The sequence below is a fragment of the Hakea prostrata genome, chromosome 10, assembly GCF_041222555.1.
Source record: "Hakea prostrata isolate BN-2017 chromosome 10, UWA_Hpros_2, whole genome shotgun sequence".
In the NCBI taxonomy this organism is placed as follows: domain Eukaryota; kingdom Viridiplantae; phylum Streptophyta; class Magnoliopsida; order Proteales; family Proteaceae; genus Hakea; species Hakea prostrata.
This window is the reverse complement of record NC_142609.1, coordinates 39,564,073-39,590,258: the sequence shown is the minus strand read 5'-3', so window position 1 is coordinate 39,590,258 and position 26,186 is coordinate 39,564,073. Positions and strand designations below refer to the sequence as shown.

Sequence of the window (26,186 nt, the reverse complement as noted above, 5' to 3'; positions counted from 1 at the left end):
ATAAAACTTATGCCTGAGGATGGAGATATCATTGAAGATCTTGAGAAGTGTAGAAGGTTGGTTGGAAAGGTAAACTAATTGGTTGTAACTTGACTTGACATTGCTTTTCCAGTTAATGTTACGAGTTAGTTTTTATCTAGCCCTCGTACCACTTATTGGGATGCAGTTGTGCACATATTGAGACATCTTAAGAAAGCTCTTGCACGTGGACTTCTCTACACAAGTCATGGTCATAGGAGAATTGAAGGTTTTTCCGATGCCGATTGGGCTGGTGCATCGAGTGATAGAAAGTCTACTACAAGCTATTGTAACTTTGTTGGAAGAAATCTTGCATCTTGGAAAAGTAAGAAGTAAATAGTAGTCGCTTGATCTAGTGCAGAGTCTAAGTACCGTGCCATTTCACTAGTCACTTGTGAACTAATGTGGATTAAACAATTCTTGAGTGAGCTTGGCTTTGGTCACAAGTCTCCTATGTCTCTGTGGTATGACAATTAGGCAGCTATTCACATAGCATCAAATCATGTCTTTCTCAAGCATACAAAGTATATAGAAATTGATTACCATTTTATTCGAGAGAAGTTTCAATAGGGACTGATCTCCACTCATCATATACGAATTGAAGAACAGTTGGCTGATTTATTTACAAAATCGTTTGGGATAGAAATTAAGAGAGATATATTTGTAACAAGTTGTGATTGTTTGATATTTATTCTCCAACTTGAAGGAGAGTGTTGGAGGGCAATTTGGGAAACAGAAAAATAGACTCGAGATTTAGCCTAGGCGCTAAATCTCCAGTTGAGGTGTTTTAGTTTTGAAGTCCATATTGAACTCCTCCTTCTCTGTTTTGAATTCGATTGTAACTACGAACACCTATGCTATAAATATAGATTTTTCACTGGAGTTACTCACTTGACTGAGGCTCCTCTCATTCTCAATCTTCTTCTTCTTCCTTTATCTGCCAGAAAATCTCTGAGTTGGTAGAGGTAGCAGCCATGCACACCTGTGACACATACCTACAAAAATAAAGTAGTAATTCCTCTAGGTTTCAAGTTCCATTGATAGCGTCTAAAGCTTCCAATTCCACCTACCAATCTATCAACGCCAACGTCCTGATCTTATTAACCAGTGGGTTGAACCAATTCTTAGAGATGACGAAAATCAGGTTCTCCTGTTTGTAGCCCAAGGAGCAGCAGTGATATTGGATATGGGTTGTGGTCGTATTGTATATACAGAAGATTCGTGATGTCGTCAATGGTGAAACATGTGAACTGCACGGAAGATGCTGCTGCAACTCGTGAAACATGTGAAATGCAAAAGGAAGATGCTGCTACAAATTCTCATAGCTTTCGTCAACTGCCATCGATCTTAGCATGGACATTTGCAAAATAGGTTAATTATTGATAATAACTCTTTTTGGACAAAATATACATAAATTAAGCCAACAACAGGGTTTGGAATCCGGATCCTTCTCCTGTCGGGGGGGGGAATAGCACTGCTCTCCCATGGATAATATCACTTACCTCCTCTTACCTAGCGAATATATCAAACAAATTAAATTTTTTTCAACCTAAATATTTTTCTAAAACCCCAAACTACCCTTGGATTAAAATATTTTTTATTTAAACCCTAAATTACCTAATCACTCTAGCAATTAAATATTATTCTTAAATATGTTACCTGATTTCCATGGTTTCATCTTCTTTTTTAATTTATTTTATCATTAAATATAGTGTTTGTTTTTAATTTTGATTCCTTCCGAGTAGATTACATGTTTGATAATTAAAAAAAAAACGGGTATATTGGGCTTTTAATAATTTAAGTTTTAACCTATATTTTGATTTTTAATAATTATATTTTAAATTTAGGTGGAATTGTTGTAATAAGTAATTTAAAAATACCCTACTAAATTTAAAAGTTTGGATTTCAGAAAAATATTTAACGGTAAAAGTTAACCTCTAGGTAGGGGTTTGATATATGGATAATCAAAAGGTAGGATTTATCCAAATAAGAGGGGTCCGTGCTATTTGTTTAAGGGGGTAATCGATATTTACCCAAAACAAATTAATTCAACGCTATAAATTGATATGCAAACAAATTTTCTTTACCAAGAGATGCTAACCGATGGTAATTTTACCTTCGACTAAGTTAGCATTATTCAGATTTATAATTCAAATTTTTATAAAATTTACCTATGATATGTGACTATTTTTAAAATTTCTACTAAAATATCTACCAAAATTCTTAAATTTCAAACTTAGTCCTCACAAATAAAAAGGATAAATATGAAAATAAATAGATAGTTAAAATACATTTTGTATCCTTAATTTTTTCAAATATTTCTTAAGCCCATTTAGAAAGAATCTAATTAAGAAAAAAAAAAAAAAAAATAAAAGGGATTGAGGAAGTAGTTTTTAATTAAAAATGGCATTTATATGATTATATCCATTATATTACCTTTAAAAATTATTCTCAATATTGAGGGGCTAAATAGTGACATTTTACATGTGGGAAGAGAAAAAGATGAAGAAAAATAAAGGAATTAATATAAAAATCAGAAAAATTAAGAAATTATAACAAATTTCAATTCCGAGGGCATAGCCCCCGAGTTCTTCCTCTTGCTTTGTCAACTGCCATCAATCTTAGCTTAACATGGGCATTTGCAGGTTTTACTCGCAGGAACTCAGAAAAGAACTTTGCCAACAACACGAATTGATGGGCTGATTTGGATCGAACCATCTTCTTTGGCTTTTGCTCAATGGGATTCCTTGGAGTAAAACGGCACTCGCCTTAAATGGGGTAAATAAATTTTACAACAGGCGTTACCCAGGATTACATTTCAGTTAAATGATGATAATACCTCGTAGATGTGCTTCTCGACGAAATTCTCTTCGGCTAACTTGGCACCGTAGATGGACACACCGCGGATACCATTTCCGGCAGTAAAATCTCCTCCCTAGCACATGAAACTTGGGATTACATGGTGGAAGGCCGATCCCTTGTAGTGCAGGGGCTTGCCAAATCGGCTGGTTCCCTTCTCTCCGGTGCAAAGAGCATGGAAGTTCTCTACGGTATGAGGAGTTTGTTCTTTAATGGCTTCTTAGATCTAATTCCATGTTTGATGGTGGAAGTAGAAGGTTGTTACTGAAGGTGAAAATCTTGTGATTTGAGTTTTGGAAGCAATTTGAGAACGAATCTGAAAGGTGCTCTTATTCCACGTTCATCTACATCTCATATCTCCTTCTAGCTAGTTGTGGATCGGAACCCTCACAGAGAAGAAACTTCAACCGATTTTAATTTGCAGAACAAGCAGGTCTTCAAATCGTTTCAATTGATGAAAAACAAACTTAATCCTTCGATAAATTAGGGGGAAAATGGTCAAGGGAGATCAACTTTTTTTACTTACTCAGATCTAAATCTCTTCTTTTCTTATCAAGAAATATTCCAGAAAAAGGGAAGTTCACTTCGACACGTAAGCTCAAGAATTCCAACTCATTTGAATGAAGAAGTTTCGGTGCATTTACTTGTAGCTTCTAAAGCTATTGTAGAGATTGACCGGACTTCTAAGCTTCTAAACTTGAAGGTTTTTCATTGGATTTCCATCATTTGAACTTTTAAAGCTATTGTAGATTGACCGGACCTCCGAGTGTCTAATCTTGAAGGTTTTTCATCGAATTTCATCACCTGAACTGAAGGCAGCAAATAAGTTGCTCAAAATTGCTAGATGGCTTGTTGTTGGGTGTAAATGTATTACAAATTCCACCAGACACAAAAAATGAAATTGCAATACAATTGAAAGACAAAGATCCTCAGCCAATCCGGAGATCTTGATATTGCAACGATCAATGAGGTTGAGTCACACCTTGAGTGCTGTCTTTTAAGGTAATTGATGCACCCTACTACTAAGGGTTCTTCGCACAACCACTTCCAAAATAAAACAACCTCCAACTAGAAGATGAAATAGTTCTTCTAATCCCTTCAAGGAGCCAAAAACTAAAGTACAACACTTAAACAACTCAAAAAAGAAATGAACAAATAATGTGAGTGTGAGGAATGTCTCTATTCCACACCACATGCAATGAAGGGTTGGGTTTATATAGGCCCAAACCACACCTTACATCCCTTAGGATTCTCAAGTCAATGAATTGGGTCATTGAATCACAATGACTCACCTCCTCACAAGAGGGAGAATCAATGGTTTGTCCCTCCTTCATTAATGAGAATAAACCACTTTGACCTAACCTCTCCACTATTTGGAGAAGTAACTCTTATATTCACTTTCTTTGAATGAATTAGATTTAATCCATTCAAAAACCTTAACCCCACTCATGGTAATGGCCATGAATGGTCATGAAGTTGAAATGAGAATTGAAGGTCAAGAGTTAGAATTTGAGTAAATTTCACTCTTCAAGTAAGCTCATCTCATCACCATGATCAAAACCTTTAAGACCCATGACCAATGTCATGAAGAGCCTCATAACCAAGGTCATGAATGGCCTCCTTTACTCATGGTGCTTCATTACCACCCTTACCTCATGAGTCCCACACACTAACAAAACAATTAAATTAAAAAAATACAAAAACTAATTAATGAATTCAATTTCCACCATTACTGTAGAGAATAATTTCAGTTGTGTTTTTTACTACCATTATTTAAGATGGAGCCAGTGGGATAGGACTTCAAAGTAGCAGATGATCCAAATACGAAATAACTAGTGTTTGCAGGCATGGTGAAACTTTTAAATGTTTTACTCTCACTGTTATTGATCACAGAGATCATGCAACATATGCAACAGAATTCACCTAATGGTTATGTTTTCTCTCACTGAACTATAATAGTTTTTATATAACCATTGTTTGCATTCTGTTACTCATGTTGCACATCCACTGCTAGGGGGTCTTTGAAACCCTATTATGGTGGGCGAACCATCCAATATGGGTGAAGAATAATTATTTTTAGATAAATTAATAATTTCTTTTCCATATTGGTTGTAATCTACTTTGTCACAAATTCAGTATGCATACCACCAATCAATATGCATTCTGTCTAACTTATACTATAAATACCAACAAATTAAGCTTGTGATTCATAAAGGCTGTATGAATGTGAATGCAACAATTTTGAGAGATTAGAGGAAACCAATAAACATGTGAGTTTCAGAAGTTCTTATTTTTAGATGTATTTTGGTCATTCTAAAGTGGCTTTCATTATTGCATTTCTAAGGGGATTGTCAAGCTCATTAAAGATTTAAGTTTATAAAAAAGAGGACCCTTTACTAGCTTGCTAGTCATCCTAGATGAAAAAGAAGAACAAATCAATGAAGAGAAAAAATGGGAAATAAAGGTGATAATTCACAATGACTAGTTGATCAATCCAATAAGATTGTCATGCATATTGTTAACGAAACAATAAAGAATAAATGAGAACAATTGTTTGCATGAAATTGGACCTTATGATACAATGGTTAATACAAATATATCTCACTTTCGTACTTTTGTGTGCAGGGGTACCTAATGTTATCTTGACAATCACAAGATGGAGCGTGAGGATAGCTGAATCAAGGATGGACATACTATATTAAGGTAGAAAGTTAGAAAATACCACCAAGCTGGAAGCAGCGCTGGTGGCAATTCGGGAAAGGTTGGATTACGGTAGAAACGCCAACATACCAGTCAAAGAGATTTAATGCAACACTTTTGAAGAAATCTTGTAGCCAACCTGTATTTGACGCATGGCCACAACTGCTAACTTCTTCTTTGGTAGACATTTTAACAAAATGCCAACATGTACCCTTTTGTAATTTTAAATCCCCATCCCCAACACTTCGCTAATGTAGTTTTTAATATAGTCTCTCATATAGTTTTTGAAGCTGGACAGCACTGGACTAACACCGTGAACCCAGCAACCCTATGTATTATTAATGTTTGACTTATTTATCAGATAAAATATACTAAGACTAGGGTTTAGGAGATTTGAGACCCAGAAATTTGAATCTTTCCAATTTGTTTCCATTGTCACTTTCCAACCGTGGCCAATTCATTATTATATTTTTATCAAAGAATCAATGGGCTATCTATAGGTTACGGAAGAAAACAAAGATCTCAAAACCTACTACAGTTAAATTAAATCAAATGCAGAAGCTAGAAATGACACCAAGAAAGGAGAACAAGAACAAAGAAATCAGAACCAGTTTCACCATTGAAGATCAACTAATTACCGTCTTGTCAAGATTTTTTTTTGGGTAGAATTTTATGACATTCCAGGAAAAATGTCTCAAATTGGCATTGACATCCAAAATGTTCTTAAATTTACACGATATTACGAGAATTTTTTTTATTTTTTATTATTCCCATTTTGTTAAAAGATATGGAGCTCGGGTAATGCAGTCCACAAGCTTTTGCTCATTCCCGCATCTGGCCATGTTGGCTTTCGTCATTGGTTTCTATTCTGTTAAAATTGTTATGAGAAATTCGGTTTAGAACCTCGTGAGGGAAAGATATACTGTCACATTAAATCTGAGTAATATAGCCATATAGCTAGCTAGGTAGGACAAATTTGATATATGGGAGCTCAGTTCATGTTCAAGTTGAAGGATAACTTCCATCCTTTACAAGGATTGGAATTACTTAATATTTTCACTTAGAAGAATACCAAATGTTGGAGCAAAAATTGCATGTACGCTTAATTGTTTTGTGTAACAATGAGGAGATGAGGTGTGAACTGTCAAGCCAAACTAAAAATCCAAATCTTGTCGAAACTATAAACAAATGGAACTCATGTTACTCCAAAACTTCACATACAATAAAGAATGTTGTCTTTTTTTTCTTCTCTTTTGGATTTGTGCATGTCATCCTTGCACAGGTCATGTAAAACTTTAAATTGCTTGGGTGTTGCGTTTTAAATACGGAGTACCGTGTTGCATACGGTAGAGATCAAAACTAGGATTGAGATTTCAATCTCAACCGTTCACTTTGTAATAGTTGCTTTGAACATTTGTGCGAAACAAACGGTCAAGATCAAAATCTTGATCGTACACAGAACCCAAGTAGAGCTCTACTAAACTTCTTTATGTCATTCCAATTCTGTCAGATGTCTCCAAACAAACAGTCTTTTTGTATTTATTCCAGCCCAACTAGTAATCATAGAATATGTTTTATTTTTCATCAACATGAAAAGCTTCACAATTCTTGAACCCCATTGTAGAGAGCCGGAAGACTCACTGGTTAGATAAGTGATATTAGAGTTGTGTCCGGTTTGAGCATATCAGTATAGACGCAAATCAAGCTGCTGATTGGATGCCCAAGGAAGCATTGGATCCATCGACCCATTGGAGGTTCTTTCTGGATATTCTCACCAGTCTAGGGAGCATTCTAATGGCAAATAATGACTCCTACTCAAGCTAATTTATATTGTTGTTTCTTTCTTTGAGTGTATGACCCCATTTTCTTGTAGCAACAAAGAAAAGAAGAAAGTGACAACCAAGCACTCATCTCCATCCTTCAAAAGCAGCCTTCAAAGGTACCATGGTAGATCTTTTTTATCATCTCTATTCAAAGGATGGTGGAAAATTTTGAATGTATCTCATTTATAGGGAAGCTAATTCTGTAGCTGATGCTTTGGTCAAGGAAGGGACGTTAACACAGGAAACTTTCTTATATGTACATACCCCCTGATCATCTTAGATGGTTAATGTTATATGATGTTTTCTCCTTAGGTTATAATCGGGTTTTTCTTATAATAAAGTATTTTCTTCATAAAAAAATAAAAAAAATAAAAAAACAAAGAAAAAAGAAAATGTTCAAAACTTGATAAGCAATATAGATAATATTCAAAAGTCAAAATTCAAACCAAATTTGTTCAACTATATTTAGTTTTGAATTTCATTAAAACCTTGAAGAAAAAAAAAATAAGAATCACCCCACCCTCGAGTCAGGTTGAGCCAAATTAACCTAATGTTGTCCTGGGTTAAATGTCTAACTAACTTTGTTTTCCCTCCACAGAGGCCCAACTCAACCCTATTACACCCTCCATGACCCTATTAAGGTTTTCTTTAACCCAACACGGACTTGATTGACCCTAATTGAATCGAGTTGAGTCAAGTTAACCATGATTTATCTTGACCCAGATACTGATTTTATGATACATTAGAACAGTCATGCGCCAACGCATTTCCAATCAAACTATTAAACCCTGCATGCAATTCCATCACTATGATCAAATAAAAAATATAGGTGGAGAACAGTAATTCAATGGATATGGTTTGATTGATTTTTTTTTGGGTAGATGACGATTCCATTGATAGGGATTCTAATAAAAAGGAAAATTACATGAAAGACTTCTTTTTGGTAGATCATTAATCAATGAAAGACATTCAGTCATTAAATTTAGAGAAAATCTTATAGATCTACGAGATAGGGAAAAAAGAAATTAAGTCAATGCTCATAAATTTTCTTTATAAGATTTTAAGATATCCTTTGAACTTCCAAGCTCAATAGGAACACAATCAAAACTAAGATCTGCAACTCAAAGTTTCAACTTGGTGGTCCATGGATGTTCGGTTAAGATGGTCCAGAACAATAATTAATATCGCTGCGGACTTATTTCATGGATCAACCAGTTCTAGTCAAGCTTTTGGTGGACGTTAAATACAGATTAAATGGTTGCTTGCTTCTGCAACTCAAAATTTTATGGTTTTCTTAATCAAATTTTGCCTCGCTTCATCTTCTAGTTTTGATTCTTTTTTTTGGGAGTTCTTCAAAGCTTCAGGCCAGTGGAAGAATATCAGCTGGGAACAAGACAGAAGCGCTTGCATTGCTGGAGTTTAAGAAAGCAGCTGATGATCCCTATGGATCACTCAGTTCTTGGAACACTTCCAATCATCTTTGCAACTGGGTTGGAATCACATGTGGCAGCCGTCACCAACTAGGTTACTGCATTGATTTTAACAGGGAAGAGCTTGATAGGAAGAATATCTCCTTCAATAGGGAATCTCAGTTTTCTGCATTTGCTTGATTTTACAAACAATAGCTTCAATGGCGAAATTCCACACGAAATAGGTACTCTATTTCAACTGCGGAAGATTAGTCTTGAAAACAACACCCTTGAAGGAGAGATTCCTAGCAGCTTGGCCAATTGCACTCATCTGAGACAGATCTTTCTAGGCATCAACAGTCTCGTGGGAAAGATTCCAGCTGATATCACTTTTTTGTCAAAGCTGGAGATAATTTCTATCCATAAAAACAACTTATCAGGAGAGATACCAACTTCTTTTGCTAATGTTTCCTCCATCCAAGTCATTTCTTTGGGTGTGAATCAACTTTATGGAAGCATTCCTGAATCCCTTGGTCAGCTTTCAAACTTATTCTATCCCTTTATCGAAACAACCTATTGGTGACTTCCCTCTCTCACTTTACAATCTTTCATCTCTACCTAATGTCAACTCTGGGAGCTTTCCCAAAGACTTAGGTCTTACTCTTCCAAATCTCAATGTAATGGTACTTGGAGTGAACTTTTTCTTTGGGAGAATTCCGGACTCTATTTCCAATATTTCAACACTTGAAGTATTTGAAATTCCGATCAATAGTTTTGTTGGACCAATCCCCACAAACTTGGGAAACCTTCAAAATCTTCAAGTATTCAATGTTGCTCAAAACCAATTTGGAAATGGGGAAGTTGGTGATTTGGATTTTGTAAATTCTTTGGTCAATTGTACAAAGCTAAATCGGTGGAGCATACAACACAATGGTTTTGGGGGAACCTTTCCCAACATTAGAGCCAACCTCTCAACTCAGCTCTCAATATTTGCATTAGGAGGTAATCAAATATCTGGAAGCATCCTTGTTGGAATTGAGAACCTTGCCAACTTAACTTTATTGGCCATGGATCGAAACCTTTTGTCAGGTAATATCCCATCTCAAATAGGGAAACTTCCAAAGCTTCAAGCTTTGTTGCTGGATAGAAATAGGCTTTCAGGAGAAATACCAACTTCTATAGGGAATCTCAGTCTTTTGTATGAACTCTTTTTAGACAACAACAACTTAACTGCAAGCATTCCTTCTAGCATTGGACATTGTCAAAACTTACAAACCCTAACCCTTTTTCACAATAATATCCAAGGCCCAATTCCTACACAACTCTTTGAGATCTCTTTCTTAACAATACTTCTTGACTTATCTGATAATTTGTTGGTTGGATCCCTACCATCACAAATTAGTACTTTAAAAAGTCTTTCTACATTAGACATTTCCAACAACAGACTCTCAGGAGAAATACCCTCCTCCATTGGTGATTGTAATAGTTTGGAAAATCTCTATATGGGATATAATTTCTTTGGAGGAACCATTCCTCAGTCTTTGGCTTTACTAAAGGGACTTCAGAATTTAGATCTCTCAAGCAACAACTTATCTGGGCAAATCCCAGAAGATTTAGCGAACCTTTTTGCATTACAAAGTTTGAATTTATCTTTCAATAATCTTGAGGGGGAGGTACCAACAAAAGGGATCTTTGGAAATGCAAGTGCAATTTCATTGAGTGGAAATGACAAACTTTGTGGTGGCATTGCAGAATTACTATTGCCTAGATGCCCAAACTTTGGATCTAAGAGACGAGAGAAATCTCATACTCTTATAAGAGTTGTGACACTAACAAGTGTAGTTATTGGCATTCTTTTGATATCCACCATTTTTGCTCTTTATTGGCTTAGAAGATCAAAAAGTAAAACTCCATCTGGACCATTAGTTGATGATAACTTCTTAAAAATTTCTTACAAAGAGCTCTTCGAAGCTACTGGAGGATTTTCTTTAACTAACTTCTTGGGTTTTGGAAGTTTTGGTTCTGTATATAAGGGGATGATCAACCAAGGTGAAAGTATTGTTGCAGTCAAGGTATTCAACCTTCAAAATCCAAGAGCCTGTAAAAGCTTTATGACCGAATGTGAAGCATTAAGAAACATTCGTCATCGAAATCTTGTCAAGATATTAACTTCTTGTTCAAGTCTTGATTCAAAGGGAAAAGATTTCAAAGCCCTTGTTTATGAGTTCATGCCTAATGGAAGTTTGGATGATTGGTTGCATCTAGAAGTGGAGACAAATAATCATCCAAGGAGTTTAAGTCTCCTTGAAAGATTAAATATAGCAATTGATGTGGCTTCTGCATTGGATTACCTTCATCACCACTCTTACACACCAATTGTTCATTGTGACTTGAAGCCAAGCAATATCCTACTTGATAATGATATGACAACACGTGTCAGTGATTTTGGTTTGGCAAGGCTACTGTTTGAATCCGATAATAAGTCATCTCAAGCTCAAGCTAGTACCACTGACATAAAAGGAACTATTGGCTATGCAGCTCCAGGTAATAGATAAACCCGATACTTTTATTTTTGAGTTATTATGATTATAATCTTCTTTAAATGCTATTTACTAAGTTGATTTATGTTCTAAGTCAAAATCCATTATAGGATTTTAAACATTGCCAAATGATAATTTCTTGGAAAAAAGTGGCTCCAAATCAAGAGACATTGATTACTAGGTTTACAATTGTTTCAACCCAATTTTATATCTAAATCACAAATCTATTTATAGTTGATTGAATATATCAACAGACATTTCTATATTAGTTAGAGTTTGCATGGCTTTATATATCCTTTTTCAATTTTCAATTAAGAATTGGTTATAGTATTATTATACTAATAATGAGATGATTCTAAATTTTAGAATATGGCATTGATGGAAAAGCAAGTATAGAAGGAGATGTGTTTAGCTATGGGATCATTTTATTGGAGATGTTCACTGGAAAAAAGCCAACAAATCAAATGTTTATAGATGAACTAAATCTCCATAACTTTGCAAAGGCAGCTTTACATGCAAGCCTAATGCAAATTCTAGATCCAATGCTTGTATCCAAAGAAAAACACGATGCAAAAATTGAGCAAGAAGCTGCAAGCAACACTGAAGGTCCTGCACATAACATATATAAGTTGGAATATTGCATGAGATCAATAATTGAGATTGCAATCCAGTGCTCTATGGAGTCGCCAAGAGAACGTATGAACATGAGCGATGTTGTGAAGAGACTACATGTAATCAAGGAAAATTATCTTAGAGCGAGAACTTATCACCGTTATTCCTCTCGTACGCATGTTTACCAGGTAATTCTAAACCAACTGCCTTTGAAGTTTATTGTAATGACTTTCCTAAATAAATCCTATCAAAAGAAAATTTAAGTTATAACGTAGTAGAGGTTGGCTGATTCATCGAGTGTTGTTAACAAATGATATATAGTAACAGCACACACTTCTCCAATTTAATCAGAAGCTGAATATCATTGTAATGACTCTGTCTCATGGTCAAAAATTTTCTTCTTCTCTTGTCACCTTGAATGAATATTTTATATGGAAAATGATATATGGTTATAGTAATAATATTGTCTCTTCTTCACATATAGAAAACTGGTTTTACTGGGTTTACCAGTTTTATGTGTTCAAATGCCACTCATTCTTGTATAAATGATAAAGAAATTTGTCAAGTGATAAAACTTGGTACTTTAAGTGTTCAAATAAAAGCTATAAGTACTCAAAGGGTACTCATTCTGGTATACATGAATCTAGAGATTTCAAATCTGTCGATTCATGAATCCTGTAGAAGGATACCCGTTTGGTTGTAAACCATAATACTCTTAAAGACAAATCATGGAAAAATCTTCCTTTCTTGGCACGGTTTCAGCTCTAAGAGGGTGAACCATGAGATTTATGGGTATTGGAGTGAAACCCAGACTTGATTTCAAAACTCAAGCTATACCCAATTAATTGTACATTCACAAAAATCATGTCGAGTTGAGTCAAACTAAATTTGTTCTAGGATGAATTCATCGATTTCAGTTCCACAACCAAACACTGTAATGTTTATAAATTATAACTCCATAGATTTGAAGTCTATAGATTTGAAATCTCTAGATATTTGAAATCTCCAGACTCATGTAACCAAACAGGCCCTAAAGACAAATATGGAAAAATGTTCCTTTCTTGGCACTGAATTATCTCTACACGGCACCATGGCTGCCTTCTGCTTCGGTGTAGCTGAATCTAAATTTTTTGATTCATCGCAACATGTTGAACCTTCACAGATCCCTTCACCCGTTCAAACTATTTTTGTTTTTCATTGAATAGTAGCAACTGTGTAGAATATTTACTGACGATGCTTGGTCTATTATCACAGGAATTGGTGGCAGATGATGTATAATATAAAACCCAGAGATCCACTTTTGTGGCAGCTAAAGGTGTTCGTAGTTCAGGCTTCTCTGCAGCTGCCATGAAAGCTGAAGCAATCCGTGATGTCACTTTGCACTTGGCATATCACTCCATCTTGATTATTGCTTTGTGTTCTCCAACTGCTCGGCATTGACCAGACAATTTCTAATATCATTGAGGATGCTTGAGTGCTGTCATGTTGTTTTTCTTCTAATAATTGTTTTAGATGCATTAGTAAAAGTTTTACCACTCAAGCTAAGGTTGGTTGGGCTAACCCACCCATTTTAATATCTTGTAAATACGGCTTTCTTGGAGTCCAAGAATGATTCCCTCTCTCTCTTTTTTATTTTTTCTTTTTTAATAAAATTCTCACTTTTTACCTGACAAATAAATATAAAATATAAAAAAAGATATCCATTTTGTTATCCATTTTTATTTTTATTTTTTTAATGTGTTTGATATTTATGTTAAATTTTACTTGTGATGGAGTGGTAAAGATTCATACTTCTTAGTGAAGAGGTTGAAGATTCGATCCTTATGGACGACGTATGTAATATCTCAATTCCCTACATATAAAAAAATCTCCTCAAAAAAAAAAAATTTTGAGGTTGTGGATTCCATCCTTGTGGATGATGTACCTGTAGATACAACCTCCCACAACCTAAAATTGGTTGAATGGTCCAAATATCCATGCTATCAAAATCGCCGAGAGTCTTGGATGTCGATCCGAACAAAGACGGCACTTTTCATTTCTAGTATCTAGCCGCCAGCACCAAAGTAAAAACACAAGAAAAAAATAAAAAAATAAAATAAAATAAAAAACCCTCCAATTCCCTAGATATGATTCTGGCTCTTTTAGGTGCAAAATCCATTCTATTTAATTTTGCTCAAATCATTTAAAAATTCAATGCAAATTGAGGAATACATAAAAAAATATTAATAAAAACCTTACTATTTCTCTTTTTTTATTATTTCCAAGTCCTAATGATTTGTTCTTAGTTTTCATTATCAAATTTTCATTTTGACATGCCAAACTTATTTTTCATTCTATAGATTATTTTGACAAAAAACTTTCACTATTTCCAAGAAACCATACACCACTCTCACACCTCCAAAATATTATCATTTGCTTCCAGTTGCCCAATCTCTATCCTCAGGATGATGATTCCCCTTCCAATTCCCTACATATAAAAAAATCCCCTAAAAAAATGTTGAAAATGCTATTATGATTCTGGTTAGGTCCCAAATCCACTATTTATTAGACAAATCATTTAAAATCCTAATCTCAAGTATAATTATAATTTTTGAAGAAACCCAACTATTTCTCTTTTTCTGATATTCAAACCCTAATGTTCAATCACAAATACAACCAAAACCATCATTACATAGACCCACAGAATACAAGACACCCAAACCCAACATCAAATGCCCAAGAAAAGAAAACTCAAATAAATCTCTAAATCTGCCTTAAGCATATCTTCCAATTCACATTTTGACAAAAGTTACTAAACTATCTTTCATTTATGACCTGAAATGAATTATTCTATCCATTTCTTTTAAATAAATAAAATAAAGAATGAGAATTAATTTAAAAAAAAAATATCCCAAGTCAACAGTCTTCATTTGGTCGGAAGAAATAATGATATTTCAAGAAGGTATAAATAAATAGAGAATGTGTTCCACAGTAGTATTTGCAGTCCACTTGAAAAGTGCAAAACAAAATATGAGATTAAGTGGAATATAATGGATGGGGTTGAGTTGGGTTGGGCCGCAAACCCAAACCCATAACTTCAATCAAAATCCAAGCCCAGCTCAACTTTGTTAGATCCAAACAGAACCCTAATTGCATTGAGTCAAGTTGGCCCTGATTGATCGTGACCCAAACTCTAATTTATTTTTAGAGTAGTAAGCTCTCAAGGCTCATAACTTTTGAGGTCACACGTTCAAATCCTGTCTTTACAACATTTAAAAAAAATGGAAGAAACTTCCAAACGTTTTGAATGATCATAAAAATTGTACAAATCAATAAGTTTCTATTCTACCTATGTACCATTGAGCTTTGTCACAAAACCAATATGCATTCTATCTACATGAAATTTACAATACAAATACCAACAAATTAAGCTTGAGAATCATAATGTTGTATGGGCATGAATTGAACAATTTTAAGAGATTAGAGGAAACCAACAAACATTTAAGTACATTTTCTCAATATAGGATATTATGATTTTCTAAAGTCATTTCCCATTCCTTCCTAGCCATGATAGACCAAGAATAAGCTCATGAAACAAATTTGAGAGGAAAATGGGAAACAATAATATGATTGTGAGTTTCTCATAAAGATTTTCGGTTAATATGAGAATGCATATCGCCAATATTGAACGCTGAAATGGTTGAGATCTTCATTTGGAATTTGCATATTTTTTTATAATCTCTTCATATATAAATATTATTTATAATAATTTTCTATTATTTTCACCTTTTTTAATTTTTATGTTTTCCAAAGAAAAAAAATGAGTGACAATAGGTACTAAGTAGTAGTGTTGATACTATAGGTTGTTTGATGACAATTTTGAATCTTCTTGTTGAAGTTATTTTTATGTATTTATCTTCTTGTGATAAAAGTCTTGTTTATATAAATAAGGGAAGAAAAAAAAAACTATTTTTGTGGTAAAAGAAATAAAAAGCTTTGAACATATAAAATAGAGTAAATTGTACTGGCACCACGGTCCAATACGTCGATTGAAGTTGCCATGTCGATGGGTGGCTACAATCACCAAAATGTCGGGCAACCATCGCCACAAGCACTGACGCCAAATTCCAGCTCTGTCAGCAAGCAAATCCAACACCAGCACTACCACTTGCGCCACCAACACCACCTACTGCACCAACTCCACCACCCAATCCACCTCCCCCACCACCACAACACCACCAAACCCTCCACCTCCTCTAGCTCTTGCTCCTCCTGTCCTCCACCAGCACCGACACCGCCGCCCAAACCTCCTCTTGCACGGCTGCACCTCCACCAGCACCACCACTAGCTCCTCCTCCCAGTCCCCGTCTGCACCTCCACCAAGTCTGCCACTGCTTCACGCTTTTGCACGAAAGTTGTTGATAGCCCTCTGCAGCTCTCCGGTTTGCCCTAAAACTAAAGAAGAGACCTGAAAATCAAAATACTCAACTAGATATCGCCGGCGTTGCAGTGACGATGATGGAGTTTCCAAGTATACATTACTTGAGGTCATCAACACATTTGAGTTCAAAACAAGCACCACATATCTGACCTTTTTCGTATAAAATGCTACTTAAAACTACCGTTGCTTGGCCATACCCTCTTTTACCAGATCTCCATAGCCGCAAGCACCTCCAACCGTGTCTCGAGGATCTAGAGCTGCGTAGTAAGTTGCTCTTGTTGATCTCCATTTTGACAAAGCTGGTGATGAGGAAGAAGAAGAAGAACAACAACAGCGGTGAAGTTTTTCCATCATTAGAGTCGGAGAAGGTGAAGATCCGGCAATGACAGTTAAATGTTGGCCGATATTTCACCGGTTCAACAATTTTTCGATGACTTTGGTTGATGCATATTGAAGGTCGGGTTTCGTGTCGCCCTTTAGTGACATTGCCGGCTTATAGCCAAAATATCGCGATATTTTGATGACACAATGTACCGTGACTAGCACATTAAAATGAAGGCCATAAGACATTGACACGTGACACCCTACTTTATATTAAAAAGTACATAAAACTCAAAATTGAATTTTCATTAGATATATTTGTCCAATTTATCATTAAAACAATTAATCATTGTTTATTTTCTTTCAATTCTTTTAATTGAACAAATATATTTAATAAAAATTCAATTTTAGGTCTCTGTGTTTTGTAAGAATAAACTGGGATGTCATAAGCCTTTATTTGGGGTGTTAGTACAATTTGCTTTATAAAATATTCATTCATACTTGTTCAAAAATAAATAAATAAATAAAAACGTTCATTTATCGTTCGTTTTTATTTAAAAATAATAGAAAGATTCTAACTCCAGAAAAAGGTCGAAGAATCCTAAATAATCAATTAAATCCTTCTACAAAACCTGAAACGATAAAATCGCCATTAACTCGCAGATCTTTAGCTCGAATGAGGGTTGCAGTTTGTATATCAAGGTTGTGAAAACACAAGTTTGAATTGTTTCGAAGAAATAAAAGATTGTCCCAACATTAACAAACCTAAATTTCGTCTCGTTGAGGCCTATCGTCCGCTGCAAGCTACCCTCCATGGGAAAGCATTGCATCTCTGAGGTCTGAAGAGTACCCAGCAATTCTATCTGGGTCGGTTTTGATCTAAAACCCTAAGGCAGACAAATGGCGGTTTAATTTGGTTTCCAGTTCCCATTTCGAACTAGTTCTGGAATTGGGGATGGGACGATTCTTCTTCTCCCTCTCACTGGACTGGAGTGTCAGAGAGTAACTTTGGATTATCCGAACGCAATGTCACGACGAAAACGTGTTTCGTAGGGTAGCCATTAATTAATTGCAGAGCTGATAGGGACAATGGTGATTGGTGGACCAGTCAATGGCGATGAAGAAATGCAGGTGCAGGCTATGCAGCATGGGAACCACAAACGAAAACCCAAATCCAATTCTAGACAGACAAATCTTACGCCACTCTATCTATTTGACGTTTTCTACATTATTCCATATCTGATACATGGGTTATCAAAGCATGATCGTCATGGATGAAGTCATTGATGACCATCCTCATCCAGACGCGTGTCGTCAGTTATTTGAAATTTGATACAAACGTGACAAAGCATGAGTGGTCTATCTCTCGCGCTAACTCCCTGGTTGTCTCAGTTCAGAATCTAAGGCAGTTTGTGGAGCTCAGCCGCCCCTCTGTAATCGAAGCTGCAAGGTAATCTTCATTCGTATCTATCATTCAAGCTTCTTCCCTGTTTAATAAGATTGGAATTTGGTTTGGTGTTTCAGTTTCTCAAATGAATAACCCTCGTTTTATACTCCTGTTCTACTATGACGATTATGATTCGGTTTGGTTGATTTAAGGGTTAGAGATTCCATTTTTATGTCATTTCTGTTTGATTTTATTATTTTCCCTTATAACCAACTTTCGTAGTTTAAAAGTGTTGTTTCGATGATAATCGGAGATTCTTGTAACTCAGTTTTGAATCCTTTAGAGAACCCACTATTGGGCTTTAATCTTCTCTGTCTTGCAGGCAAAAAGAGCATCGTTGTTCAATACACTCGCCTGAAATTTGTTTATCCTACTGCAATCCTGTCTTAAAGAAAATGTGGTTGTGATCTCTTTCTTCTATTTGTTTGCATTGTTCTGATGGGCCATTTTTGGTTGGGAGTGGGGTGCAATTTCTTAAGTTGGAGTCTTCACAATTACTCTTCGATTTTTCTATTTTCTTATGTTAGCGTTCTCATGTTCCTTTTCTTTGATATATAGAGGTATTTTGAATACTGCTACAAATTAAGTCTTGTCAAACTTGTAAATCAAATGAGTCTTGGTTAATGAAGTAACCTAACTAAGCAATGAATCATTTGAATACTTTTGCTTCACAAGAGAATGCTTACAAAGAAGTATCTCTGAGTTTAGCTGAGTGTATGTTTAACTCAAGATCTTTGACTCTGCAGAAAAATGCAACATTATTCCCGATGGTGTGTCCCTTTACTGGCAATATTTCTCTTGGCCATTACAGTTCAAGCTAATGAAAATAAGGTGAAAACTGCTGTTTTCCTGTCGCCAGAGTTTGTGCTGGGACCAGGGAAAGTGGAGAATAAATTCTACCATGATATCGACTATCCAAGAGGTCATATTGCAGTTAAGGAATTTTATGGTGAAGTGGTTGATGAATTGGGTAATTCTGTGCCTCTTCTTGAAACCTATCTCCACCACTGGGCAGTAGGGAAGATATTATGCCCCCAAGGGTGTGGACCCAAAGGGTAACGGTGATTTTCACTTGTCAAAGAATATTATGGTAAGAAACTCTGGAACATGTCAGGGAAATGTTCTGGGGCAGTATTTTGGTGTTGGATCTGAAACACGCAAAACAAAGACTTATGTTCCAGATCCATATGGCATAGAAATTGGGAATCCAACAGAAATTCCTGATGGTTATGAGGAGAGATGGTTGCTTAATGTTCATGCAATTGATACACGGGGTGTGGTGGATAGGCTGGGTTGCACTGAATGCAGATGTGATCTCTATAACATCACAAAAGATGAGTATGGCCGGCCTTTGCGTCCAGAGTACACAGGTGGTCTGTTGTGTTGTTATGATCAAGTGCAGTGCAGGGTGAAAGAGGGCTTTGAGAGTGTCAAGAGAAGCCTATACGTGAGATACACTGTGACATGGATAGATTGGGAGGACACTATTATTCCTGCTAAAATTTATATACTTGATGTTACTGATATCAGGAATAGTGAACATAATTCAGCTAGACTTGGTGCTTCTCATGGTTGCCAGGTATTTAATGACTACTCATCATCTGTTATTTGTAGGATTTATTTTGATGAGACTATTAGTGGTAACTGGTGTTGTTACATCATACCTCCATAGTTGGGAGATTGGACCAACTTAAATAAGAGGGCTCTTGTCAGTAGTTTTAATTTTACGTTATATACCTGCCACAAGTGTGGATAGTGGGGGATCGGTAGGATGAGCCCTAGTTTCAGGTTACAAACTCCTGTAACAGGATCACAGGAAAACCCTAAACCAGAAATTTGATCAGCTAATAAAGTCAAAGTCAACCTTTTACAGATGGGGCTTAGATTCTGGTCAAAGGTTGAAAGAGTTTAGGATCAGTAAACCCCAAAATACTACAATAATTTAATGATGAGAGACTCTCAATAGTCAAAACAATAAGATATGAAACCAGAACTTAGATTTGTCACTACAGTGGATCAGAGGCTGAAGTCTGCCTCTTATCTGATCAAAGGTCACGTTGGTTGCCTTTTAATACCAACAACTGTGTGGGTAATCAGGTGGCCAAGTTGCTGAATATGACCAATATGAGCTTCAGTAAAATTGGCCATTGGGGGTTGGGGTAGCAAAACAGGTTTTCCTCTCCCAGCTTTATGTTATTGGTTCATTGCTGTCATTTAATTCCCACTACCTACAGCACATGAACATAGACAACCTGTCTACAGCATTCGATATGATGGATGTGCCTTCTTCATCTTGGTACTGGCCTTTTTCTGAACATTAATCAATGTTTTGGATGGTTTTTTTGTGCAGGTAGAATATGAAGTTGAGGCCTGTGGTGCCAGTGATTTGGCAAATACTGGGTGTGTGCATACCAAGAAAACAAGTATTGTCATGCCTCGTGGTGGTTCTGTTATCTATGGTGTTGCCCACCAACATTCAGGAGGAGTAGGTTCAGCCCTATATAAAGAGGTAGCGATCAGCATCTACTTCTATTCTGCAGAGGTGTCCACTACCCTCTGATTCTTTTCTTATCTATTAGATGGATACTTTCTGTGTTCCTGTATATTATTTGTGAAGTAGGCTGCTAAATGAGATCCATCCTCAGACTACAAGTACCTGCTTTTATTTCCACAATGTGAATCTTATTCATGTAATTCTGAAGATTTGCTTAAACCTTGTAATCTACAACCAAAATCTGCCATACACTTCCTTAGTTGATCGATAAGTGGGTTCCTCTAATCAATTAGTCAACTGTCTATAAAAACCTGTCCATGGTTTTAAGGGAAAGTATTGTATACTGTAATCAAGTTAACAATCTATATAAACCTGTCCCTAGTCTTAAGGGGAAGTATACTGTAATTGAATACCCAAAACAGTATGTTAAGTCCCCGAATGCAGTAGCTTAACAATGGTGGATCGCAAAAGGGTAGATTTTTATTGAATACGAATTAAAACAGCACACTACCAGCGTGGTGTCCAGCACCCGAGAGCAGCCCCACCCCCCCCGTACCAAAAGCCCCTTCCTACTCCCCTTCCCCTTATTAATGAAACTACCTACATATCCCTCAAGTCCCCCAAATCCCCTTGGCGTTGTTCTCTCCTGTTTCCTTCCTTCTTGGCGCCTGGCTCTCTTGCCTGCTGGGAGTGCCGTGAACGGGCCGCCAACAATCTTTTCTCAGAGAATAAAATCCAGATTATGGAGAAATAGCGTAAGTTAAAATCAGGTGGTCATATGAACTCAAAAGTCAGATTGCGCTGGATTCAGGGTATAATACATTAGTATGATCGCTGCTTGATTCTGACCATAAGACAAAAATATCTGCATGAATAAGTCAGTAGAAGCAATTAATTGATGAGCACTTCAAGTCTTCAACAGATGGTTGGTAAATCTGAAAACTGGGGCAGAATTGGGAGAGATTATCTCCAGATTGGCTGGTCTGATCAAGATAAGATGAAGAACAGTTTCTTAGTTGAGGGGTTAGCTGATGGCTAGATTTACAGCTGTAACTCATGTTAAAAAGAAAGAAAAAAAGTTCCAAAAAAATTTGCAACAAAAATTTGCAGAAAAAACACAAGACAAACCCGCTAGTTAATGGAGGAACAGTAGTAACAGTAAAGAAGAATTGTCAGGCTTTTCACCACAAGGTAGTTGGAAGGATCAAACGTCAAACATCCTTGATCAAACACAAGGACAATCTGCATGTGAGTAATAGAACAGCAACAACTTTTTACAGTTATTAAAGTCATGGAAGTCATGGGCTGAGAATGGTTCTGACAGCTTGCTGTTATTGACAATAGAAGTGAAAGAGTTGGGAGCTGGTCAGGGAGAACCCTTGGCCAACACCAACTGTTCACAACACTGTTCCATGAAATCAGGTAGACTATGTTGAGTTTTACAGGTGATGTACCATTCTGTGTGAATTGAACCATTGCAATCTGGAACATACAAAAACACTAAGAACTAACAAAAGATGGAAAATAAAAGGACCTAACCACAATAGCTTGTGCCTATGCTTGGCCATGCTTGGTTGTCATGCTGTATGTCTTCAGATATGCATCGGATTGACAGGTGGAAAACTGGAAATTTTAAATTTAGAACTGTTGACAACCAGAACTAAGTTGTATCCACTATATGTTGTGTTCCTTCCCACATGTTGATGAGTTACTGTCAGAAATTATTACTGCAATAGTGATACATAAGCTGCTTGGCAAAGCGAGGATTGGTTGCAGGAGTTCTCCCCCCACTCTCCAGTCCCCCTCTTCATTCTCAGAATTAGATTACTTGTGGATGATGTGTTGGGTCAGTTGGAGGTCTCAAGATATACTTCAATAATAATGCAGTCTTCTTTATTGTAAAATTCTGCACAGAATAATACTTCAATCCTCCTCTATAGGTAAAATTTTGCAAAATTTGGTTTTTGAACAAATTTCTAGTCTGGAATTCCTTGTTTCATGGTCATATTTGCAGAAAATCTATATTACTCGCGCTTTGCTCTGTCCTTACCCCTATGGAATGTGTAGTTTATGCTCCTCAGGTCTTAAACAGCCCAACTGTTTGATTATTTATATTTTATTTTATTTTTAAATTTTCTCCCACTCTTGCTCATTTGTTTATTCTAATTAAAATTGGATTGTGTCGTTCATGTTCCTCAGGTCTTAAACAGCCCAACTGTTTGATTATTTATATTTTATTTTATTTTTAAATTTTTCTCCCACTCTTGCTCATTTCTTTGTTCTAATTAAATTCACTCATGTGAATTGCTTTTTCCCACTGAGTGAATAATTGAAAGATCTCCTTCGACTAATAAAGCCACTTCTTTGGTCCATGGAAAATGGAAATAGGATGGTCAAATTATATGCACTTCTTTACCAATTTATGGACAAGGGAAAGGAACCAGGCAATGAGGCTGGTTACATTGTGGGAATATCTTCATGCTATCTGCAACCAGGCACGGTTAGGATATCTGAAGGCGAGGCTTTGATTTTGGAATCCAATTACAATAGCACACAAAAGCATACAGGGGTAATGGGTATCTTCTACATTTTGCTTGCAGAAGATCCACCAAAACCCATGCTCTCTTTACAAACTTCAATTCATGTAAGTGTTTTTTCTTTTTGCCCCCCACTCTGCACTTTGTTGATGATGATGAACATATCTCATGCCTGCACAAAGTAGAATTGTATAATATTTTGAATGCTGGACTGTTTTCCTCAAGCCATGGAGAAGGAAGAATTTCTTCTCCAACAGCCATCTTGCAATAGGTGGGCCAGAATGCGATGAATGGCATTTTAGACCTCCTCCAACAAAAACAAATAGGAGTGAGTAATAATGTTATTCCTTCACCATGGATGAAGGGAAACTTTAGCAGTTAGTGTCTGCATAATTTTCACTGCGGCATTCATTTGAAACATGAAAGTGGTGATGAATGGCTGATAAACAAGAAATAGACAAAGTAAATGGAAATGCCCTTCTTTCTTCCTATTTTTGACATTTTGTGTTGACTCCAACCAGGGATTATTGAGCCTGAATGACCCAGCCAGACCTTTCTGACAGGCATTTTCTGGCCATGGTTTTATAACCGGCTGGATTAGCTATTGCCTTGACCAAGTGTGGGCTTAAAAGAGCCTGAAAATTTGTTTTAAAAGGTGTTCTTTTGTACAAGGGTACCTCCTCCCACACAGTAAAGACCCCGAACCCACCCCACGATCCACATTGCAGTATTCAATCCCTGGTATTCACTATCAACAGATGAAGACCTTACCACTAAACCAAGTATAGCATTTTGGTTTTAATTTTATGCAGGTAGGCTAAGCTACAAGTTTGTAAGAATGTGAATTGTAAAATGCCCATGTTATTAATCACAATAACTTTCATCAAGAAAAACTTCTTCATTCATGGGAAGTTATTTAGATCATTTTACAACATTTGGAATTGTGTGTGCAGGAACTTAAAATGCTAAGTAAATATTCATGGGCACTAGTTTTCGTTGGAATGGCTGCAGCTGTATTCATTGGTGTTGGTTATCTTCAAAGGAATGGAAGAGAAGGCGATTACCAATCCATATGATGTATAATTATCCAGTAGTGTTAGTTTTCCGTGCACAAGTAAAGGTTACTGATCCCTATGATGTATAATTATCAGAATTCAGGTGTTATAGTTGTTTTGCTCTCTAATCAAACTCAATCTGAAAGACAGATTATTTTGCCCAGAGCAATAGGTCTGTCATATATCTTCTATAAGTTTCCTCTGTTTCCATAATAAAGATATCCTGTACTGGTTTATAATCACATTCACATCCAGCATTTTCCTTGGGGTTCAGAAACCCTTCATTTTCCACTGTTTGTTTCAAGTTGAATCTTTGAGAAAATTCATATGTTAAGCTCGACCTTTACAGCATATACCTGTGATTGTGATTCAAGATGTTGGTCATTTACCAACTGAGGCAACCTGTGATGGGGTGCGTCATCAAAGTTGAGAACTAACTTGATATCATCTATTCTTCTTGCATTGCGGCCAAGTAAATAACAGCTTCTAAGGGGTGGCAATCTAACTCTTTCTTCTACAGAACCTGAAACTGTCAAATAGTCATTAACCTGCAGATCTTTAGCTTGAGTGAGGCTATGCAGTTTGCTTATCAAGTTTGCGGATTAGCAGGTTGAACTATCAGAAAACTTCATACAAGGTGACCTTGACTTGCAGGTATGATACTGGTGAAACCATCATGAATCTTGAGGAGAAAAAATAAAAACAGATACACAAGAAAGACTGCAAATGCCGGTTGGATCCAACAAATCCAAGCTACATGCTCTTTACTGTCTTTTCCACAAGTTTTGGATTGTTTCGAAGAAATAAAAAAATTATGATAACGAACCTAAATTTCGTCGAGGTCTTGTTGTAAAGTCTTAGTCACACATCTAGTAGAAGTGGGAGTTGTTATCCTACATCGAAAAGAAATGGGAGTTTGTTGAGAGTTTTAGTCCCAGTTTGAGTAGATGTGGGAAAAGGTAGGATGGGGAGAGGCTATAAAATGATGCATTTCCCTCCACATGTAATTCATCCCAAAATATTCCCTCTTGTATATTTCTTTATCTATAGCAGAATTTTCTCTCTTGCCCTTGGTTTTTTCTCTTTAAGGGCTTTCCACGTAAATTCTTGTGTTCTTCTTTTCTCTTATGCAGTTGTTTTTTCGGGGTTTTTCATAACCCGACTGCTCCCAATTACCTTCCTTGGGCAAGCGTTACAGGCTTGAGGTTTGAAGTGTAAAGGACTATAATTTATGGCTTTATGCCTAAACGCAATTGGGTGATTTTGTAAGTGGCGGTCATAGTAACCGCCCTTCCCTCTCTGTGCTCAATTCCTCTTTATAATTGTTGTTGCATATTTCAAGAATTCAACTAAGATTTTTGGGTAATTTTCATCTGGACCCCTTGAGATTTAGTCATGTCATTTTCAGTCCAAATAAATGGACATTTTGCATCTGCCTCCTTTGAGGTATTCATAAGATTATTAAGGAATTTGTAATTTTTTGACTAAAATCCCTTACATCTATTCTCCGTGTTTTATTTTTTCATTGTTCGTGAAATCAGTTGTTTGTTCCTCTTCCCCTCCCATTACCTTCCTTGGCGTTGTTTTCTGTGTTTTCCATCGGTACATAATCCATTTGAATCCTTTCTAATCCCATTCTCTCTCATCTCCTTCTCGGTCCCGTTGGCACCTTTTTCCATTTTGCCTTCTTGGTCGGTTCTGGGAGCTGACTGTTGGCGGCCTGCTCCTTTCTAGGCCGTGCTTCCGTTTTGCTTTGTGGGTCCCTCGTGGCTCTGTTTCTTTCCTTTCCTCCTTCTCCCCCTGTCCTCTTGGGCTCCCTCTCTCTTCCTCTCTCTTCTATGCCTCCCTTTCCCTGTTCTGTTTCGGTTGGTCTTGTGTTTTTGGGTGCCCTTGCCCATTTCCCTTCCCCCCTCCCTTTCCTCGGCTTGGTCCCTCCCCCTGGTGGCCCGCG

The 26,186-nt window shown here is 36.5% G+C and overlaps 1 protein-coding gene and 1 pseudogene across 2 annotated transcripts; both read left to right on the top strand.

The window, feature by feature from the left end:
* Positions 1-8,722: 8,722 nt before the first annotated feature.
* On the top strand, positions 8,723-13,401 carry LOC149002885 (uncharacterized; the record flags this gene model as incomplete). The annotated part of the gene is given in 5 exon segments (XM_089138776.1): positions 8,723-8,923; positions 8,925-9,364; positions 9,366-11,353; positions 11,716-12,149; positions 13,252-13,401. Coding segments are annotated over 5 exon segments (3,213 nt in total), but the record flags the coding sequence as incomplete, so codon positions are not given.
* A 4,460-nt stretch (positions 13,402-17,861) lies between these two features.
* LOC149002884 (uncharacterized) lies at positions 17,862-24,503 on the top strand (annotated as a pseudogene). Its single transcript, XR_016170192.1, has 5 exons — positions 17,862-18,152; positions 18,896-19,728; positions 20,500-20,658; positions 23,032-23,287; positions 24,134-24,503. The product of XR_016170192.1 is annotated as an uncharacterized LOC149002884 (transcript).
* Positions 24,504-26,186: the final 1,683 nt, after the last annotated feature.